This window comes from Macaca thibetana, chromosome 5 (genome assembly GCF_024542745.1).
Source record: "Macaca thibetana thibetana isolate TM-01 chromosome 5, ASM2454274v1, whole genome shotgun sequence".
NCBI lineage: Eukaryota > Metazoa > Chordata > Mammalia > Primates > Cercopithecidae > Macaca > Macaca thibetana.
In genome coordinates, this window is record NC_065582.1 from 76577066 (window position 1) to 76583799 (window position 6734).

The window sequence follows — 6734 nt, forward strand, 5'->3', positions numbered from 1 at the left end:
CATTCCTGTGAATTAGGGGACAGGCTCGCTGGATAGCCAAACCTTGGCTTTTGTCTTCTCAGGGAAGGGCGCCCTCCTTCGCGCCCCGGACAGTCACCTGCAACAGCAAGGGACTAGCGCGGCGACCATTTGTCCTCTTTCGCCACTTGTGAGGTCGAAGTGTGGAGGGGATGTAGCCTATGGCTCCACAGCAACACCTACCCTAAACTTTAGGGCTTTTGGGTCGTCTCAAAGTTCAAGCTTCTTAGAAGCAACAAAGGCTTTCTAAAGATCCCCACCCTGTCACCCCTCCCCTTACTTCACTTTTCTCTCACTGCACGCACTCAGCCCCCTTTCTTTCTGAGGTTTGGGGATGAGTTTAAATCATTGTGCTCCCATTTCTTGATAACTGCCTGCTTTGAGCTTTTGTTCTCTTAAAGTAGGATTCCGCACTGAAAGAAGGGCTGAAGATGAACAGTTTGACCCCTTAGGACAGTTCATGCAATGGACAGGAGCGGCCCTCGGTCACCATCCTGGCTGATGCTATTCACTCACTCCCCTCCCCCTTCACATAACATTTCAGCCTCGTTTCATCTGGACAATCTTTTAGACCACACAAGTGCCTCTTGAATTTATTTAAGTTAAAAGAGTGCTAGAAGAGTACAGCTAAGGATATTTGGCATTAGTTATGCCTTCGCAAAGCTGAGTACAAATGGAAATTGCTTTCTTTTTCCGGCAAAACTAAGCAAAATGCTGAACAAATACAATTCTGCTATCTAGGCAACTGTGAGTAGGAATGGTTGGTCTTTGGATTGCATGAGGTTGTCCTTGGGTGTTTCTCTTCTTTTTAAAAATGATATTTTTCACAGTAAGAAATATTTTCAGAAATGCTTTGTGATCAAGTGTGAATCAGCTCTTGAAGGCTACAGTACAAACACACAACCAAAAATCTTAAGAGTTCCAGGATATATAGAGGGCGTTTTTTTGTTTTTGTTTTTTACAGATGTACTTTAAAAAATTGTTGTATACTTTTTTTTTTTTTTTTTTTACATTTTACTTTCTGGGATATACATGTGCAGAATGTGCAGGTTTGTTTCAACATGTGCTATAGTGCTTTGCTGCACGTATCAACCTATACTCTAGGTTTTTTTTTTTTTTTTTTTTTTTTTTTTTTTTTTTTTTTTTTTTTTTGAGACGGAGTCTCGCTCTGTCGCCCAGGCTGGAGTGCAATGGCGCAATCTCGGCTCACTGCAACCTCCGCCTCCTGGGTTCACATCATTCTCCTGCCTCAGCCTCCCGAGTAGCTGGGACTATAGGCGCTCGCCACTATGCCCGGCTAATTTTTTGTGTTCTTTAGTAAGACAGGGTTTCACTGTGATAGCCAGGATGGTCTCGATCTCCTGACCTCGTAATCCACCCGCCTTGGCCTCCTAAAGTGCTAGGATTACAGGCGTGAGCCACCGCGCCCGGCCTATAATCTAGGTTTTAAGTCCCCGCATGCATTAGGTATTGGTCCTAATGCTCTCCCTCCCCTCGCCCCCCAGCCCCACCCCCCGACAGGTCTCGTATGTGATGTTCCCCTCCCTGTGTCCATGTGTTCTCATTTACAGATGTATTTTTTTTATAGTAATTGGACATACATCACTGCATATGCCTAAAGAAGCCCTCGTTTAAAAAAATAAAATTCTATAAACCCGATGATGTCTTTACATTTAATGATTAGAAATTGATTTATAGCAATGTTTGAATATGTACACAATCCTAAGTTTCTTGCCATCGATGGAATGGTTTTTCCTTTTGCAGGAAACTTCCAGAATATGAAGAGTGCAGTTTACCTTAATACAATTTTACCATTACTAAGCATCTGTATAGGATATACTTAAATATGCATTATTAACTTATCACTCACAGACAGTATAGAAGATTTGGATTTTGTCAAAGGAAAACATGTACCCTTTCAGTGAGTCATAAAAACATAAAATCCTGGGAGAATATAAAAACTGGAGAGTCAGATGTTCAAATACTGTTAACAATCAACTAAAGAAATCCATTGTGTGTTTCACTGGCACTAAGCATCAGACCCAGCTTGATCTCATTGTTATTTGGGGTTATACGAGGCTCACCAAGTTTCCCTTTAAGTCTCTACTTAACTAGATTCCAATTCTGTTCTTCCCCCAAATGTATTTTATCATTAAATCAACCTAGCACTCCCTAGCTAAACCAAAAGTTTAAAGCAAGCTGTCCAAAGACAGGTATCTCCACTGACACTAAAATAAATCTTCCTTTGTTTTCATTACATTAATCTATTTTGGCTTGTATTTCTTTGCAACTCCTGTGAAGCGATATAGGTATCTAAAGACTGAAAAACCAAGGTTCCTCCTATCATTCATTGGTATTTGTTTTTAAAAGTCTTTGATCATTTCCTCAGAACCTAGCTTTCTTGTCCTTTAATTTTATTCAAATTTACAAACAAACAAAAATTCTGTGTCTGCTCCCACGTGTTCCTTCGGTCCCTACTGGGCTAGACAAGTCCACACCCTTGGCAGGTTTTCTTTTAGGGGGACTATGAGAAGAGTATTTGCTTGTTTGCTATCAGTGATAATTGCCTATAAATTAATGTTCATGTGTACAGCAACAAAGGAAAGCACTTGTAGCACAATTTGTGCTTGGTCAAACTTTTTATGAAGTTCTGATTCTGAAGGTTCATGATACAGAGACAGAAACCCAAAGATGTGTGAGACGCAGGTGCTGTGTGCTGGAAACACTGAAAGTGTCTCCCTTTTCTTCTCATTTCTGCACTTCTAACACGTGAAATTAAACTGTTCTAAAATAATTGAGGCGGAAACTGGCAAATGATGCTTTTGTATTTTGGGAATTTGCTTTAAAAAGGGAGAACGTGAAAACACAAACATCAAAGAGCAAAGTGGAAATCATGATAGTTTTCAAATAATTCCAAGATAGAGGGAAGCTGGAAGGTTGAAGAACTGCAATGGGTAATGCTCCTTTTCACAGGTTTCTAATTTTCACTTTCTTTACTTTGTGCCTTCCAGTCCTCCTTGTTATCTCCCTGAAGAAAACATTAAACAAATTAAAGCCATGCCAAAATACTAACAGCCAATTTAACCACTCCATCTTTGGAATACAGTTTGTTTCTAAGTCCTACAAACCGAGGGAGACAGAAACCAGAAGACAGTATTCTCTTTCTCTTCTACTCTTCCACTCCTAACACTCCAACTGTGCCTTGCCTAAAGTTAATTTGCAAAGGGGATCTCAAGGGACCCCACTCCAGTCTACTGAAGTCCGGATCCATCCCCACGTGGACAAAAGGGTGGGCATGAACGTGGGGAAAGTGGGGAGGGCTGACGAGCAATTCAGAACAAGTTTCCTCCGAGGTCCAGTCTTCCTTCAGCTCTTTTTTCTTATTGAAAAACAGAAGAATTGGGAAGATGGGCCCCTTGTCCCTACAACGCCCCCCAGCGCGGAGCAGAGGTCACGGAAATGTCAGCGCAGCGCATTTGCTTGCAGGAGCAGCAGCTCTGCCGCTCCTCCAGCTCGGTTCGCTGCCACCCACGCGGGAAGCCTCCTTGCTGTCCCTCCAGGCTATAAACTGGGTAAACCCCCGCAAAACCTGTATCAGTGCCCGGAGCCTCAGTTTGCCGTATGTAAAACGAGGGGGATCCTTTCAGCTCTAACAAGTGAGTGGTTTTATTCTCACATCCCTAAAAGCTCATCAACTGCTACACTATCCGACCTCCCCTCCCAGGAGACGCCTGTTTGAATCCCCAGTGTCCTCTCCCTTCACTCTCCCACGCCAGTTTCGACGGCCCCAAACACACTTGTCCACGAGGCGTCCACAGCTCGCCATCCACGCCCTTCTCCTCTCCTAACCAAATGAATCCTTTTAAAAAATCGTTTACTATTTGATACAGCCCCTAAGAGGCTTTGCCAAGAGACGCCCGGCAGCACCACAGGGCTAACTGCTTTCCCCGGGATTCTGACCCCCATTAACTAATTCCTAGTTCCCATCACCCAGAGCTAGGAGGGCCGGCAGCGCCGGGTGCGGTGCCTGCGCGCGCGCCGGGCGGGGGGAGCCTCGGCTGCAGCGAGGACGAAGGCGGGGGCGGTAGCACGGGTCCCCCCATCCGCCCTCAGCGCTCGGGCCCCTAATGAGCCGCTGAAAGGGAGCGGGCTCCGGTGCGCGTGGCTCGCAGGCCTCCCGGAGTCCGGGGCGCCCTGATTGGCCAGCTGCGCCTCGCGACCTCCATTCATTAATAAATTAGCGGCACGCTCCAGCCGAGCGCGAGCCACCAATCACAATGGACAGCGGCGGCGACAACAGCCGCAGCTTGAGCCTCTGCGGCCGCTGCGGCTTCGCCAGCTCCGGCCGCAGCCTGGAACTCCAACAGGAGCTTTAGAACCATTTTATGCTGATTAGATAAAGGGGGAAAAGAGAGGCGGGGGTGGTGGGAGGAGGAGGATGGATGGCAGGGCCAAGGGAGGGGGAAACGCAGTGAAGAAAGAGAAAGAAATGAATGATGATAATGCAATGAAAAGAATAAGCCAGGGGAGGGAAAAGCGGGGGAGAAGGGGGGCAGGACTGACAGGAGGAGGAGGCGGTGGCGGGGAAGGGGGGGCCCGGGGCAGATCTGATTGTTTTCTTGGTGGTATATAAGGGGTTTTAAGGAGAGTCGTGTGCCAGACACGCAGCCACTGAACCACAAGCAGCTTCGCTTTAACTGGAGTGCCTGGGAGTCGCGTGCCAGGAGCCGCACGGCCAGGGACTGACTGACAGACAGACACGCACCACCACCACAACACACAAGACCCGGGCGGGCCGCCGCCGCCGCCGCCGCCGCCGCCGGGGCTCTTGGCAAACTCGCCGGTCGCAGAGGTCCCCCGCGGAGCTGCGCCACAGTAGCGCCAGGCTTGCAGCTTTCACCCCCGGCGAAGGACGCGGCGCTGCGCTCGCGGCTGCACTGAGATTCCCGGCACACGCCAAAGTCACAGCAACGCTGAGGCACAGTTAGAGCCAACTAAGTAAGTATTCGAGCCACGGCTTCCAACTTCGCAGGTGGCTTCCCAGCACTCAGTCCAACCACACCCGCACGCCCTCTGGTCCGCGCAGAATCTTTGTCGCGGAGGCCGCAGTCCCTTCTCGGCGGGAACGCAGGCCGGCCCGCGGAGGGCAGGACCTGGCTGACTGGCTGCAGGATCACAGCGAGAGCTAGCGGCGCTCCTGACCTTGGCCCGGGTTTCTTTACCCGCGCCATTCGGAGCTGGTCTTCTCGGGTGCGCGCCCGAGCACGCCCCTGTGACACGAAGATCGCGCCTCTGTTTCTTTCCTTACGCCTCACTGCCTTTTTCTCCTTCCCCTCTCTCTTTGGTAGGATGTTCGTCAAATCCGAGACCTTGGAGTTGAAGGAGGAAGAGGACGTGTTGGTGCTGCTCGGTTCGGCCTCCCCCGCCTTGGCGGCCCTGACCCCGCTGTCATCCAGCGCCGACGAAGAAGAGGAGGAGGAGCCGGGCGCGTCAGGCGGGGCGCGTCGGCAGCGCGGGGCTGAGGCCGGGCAGGGGGCGCGGGGCGGCGCGGCTGCGGGTGCGGAGGGCTGCCGGCCCGCACGGCTGCTGGGTCTGGTGCACGATTGCAAACGGCGCCCCTCTCGGGCGCGGGCCATCTCCCGAGGCGCCAAGACCGCCGAGACGGTGCAGCGCATCAAGAAGACCCGTAGACTGAAGGCCAACAACCGCGAGCGAAACCGCATGCACAACCTCAACGCAGCACTGGACGCGCTGCGCGAGGTGCTCCCCACGTTCCCAGAGGACGCCAAGCTCACCAAGATCGAGACCCTGCGCTTCGCCCACAACTACATCTGGGCGCTCACCGAGACCCTGCGCCTGGCGGATCACTGCGGGGGCGGCGGCGGAGGCCTGCCGGGGGCGCTCTCTCCGAGGCAGTGTTGCTGAGCCCGGGAGGCGCCAGTGCCACCCTGAGCAGCAGCGGAGACAGCCCCTCGCCCGCCTCCACGTGGAGTTGCACCAACAGCCCCACGCCGTCCTCCTCCGCGTCCTCCAACTCCACCTCCCCCTACAGCTGCACTTTATCGCCCGCCAGCCCGGCCGGGTCAGACATGGACTATTGGCAGCCTCCACCTCCCGACAAGCACCGCTATGCACCTCACCTCCCCATAGCCAGGGATTGTATCTAGAGCTGCCGTTTCTGTTACCCACGTCAGGCCTTAGTGGGTTCCCTTTCCTGTCCCCAGTCAAGCCCTCCTCCCTTACCCTGCCCCCTCCCTTCTATGCCCTGGAAACCTTCTCACTTCACAGGGCAGGTGTAGCCGTTCTGATTCCCCGGTTGTTTCTTGCATTTCTTGGCTTTGTGTATCCTTCATTCAGACGGGCTCTGATTTATTGAAGGTGTGATGGAGCTTATTGTCAAAGCCAAGGGTGGCGTTTTGGGGGCGCTTCTTGAGACGAAAAAGACGCTGGGAAGAGATGATGGTGGCATATCTAAACAGTTTGCAGAGCGGACTGACGCTCCTCCCCTTTCTCTGTAACGCGGGAGGACTTGGTGCAGTTCGTGTGAATCTCACAGGGAGAATGCAACTGGTTCCTGTGATCTCTTCACCTTTGCTTCTACATAGAGATGTTAATGTCGAGTAGAAAGAAATGTATCTTAGCATCTGAATGATTTTACTGGTAATAATATTATCCACAGATTTGCAATGGCTGGCATCTGCTTTATTCCCATTGCT

General features: G+C 51.0%; 1 protein-coding gene across 1 annotated transcript; it reads left to right on the forward strand.

Annotated features, from left to right (window-relative positions):
* Window positions 1-5145: 5145 nt before the first annotated feature.
* On the forward strand, window positions 5146-6272 carry NEUROG2 (neurogenin 2). Its single transcript, XM_050791334.1, is given in 2 exon segments — window positions 5146-5920; window positions 5923-6272. Coding segments are annotated over 2 exon segments (816 nt in total). The 5' UTR covers window positions 5146-5367; the 3' UTR covers window positions 6186-6272.
* The last annotated feature ends 462 nt before the right edge of the window (window positions 6273-6734 follow it).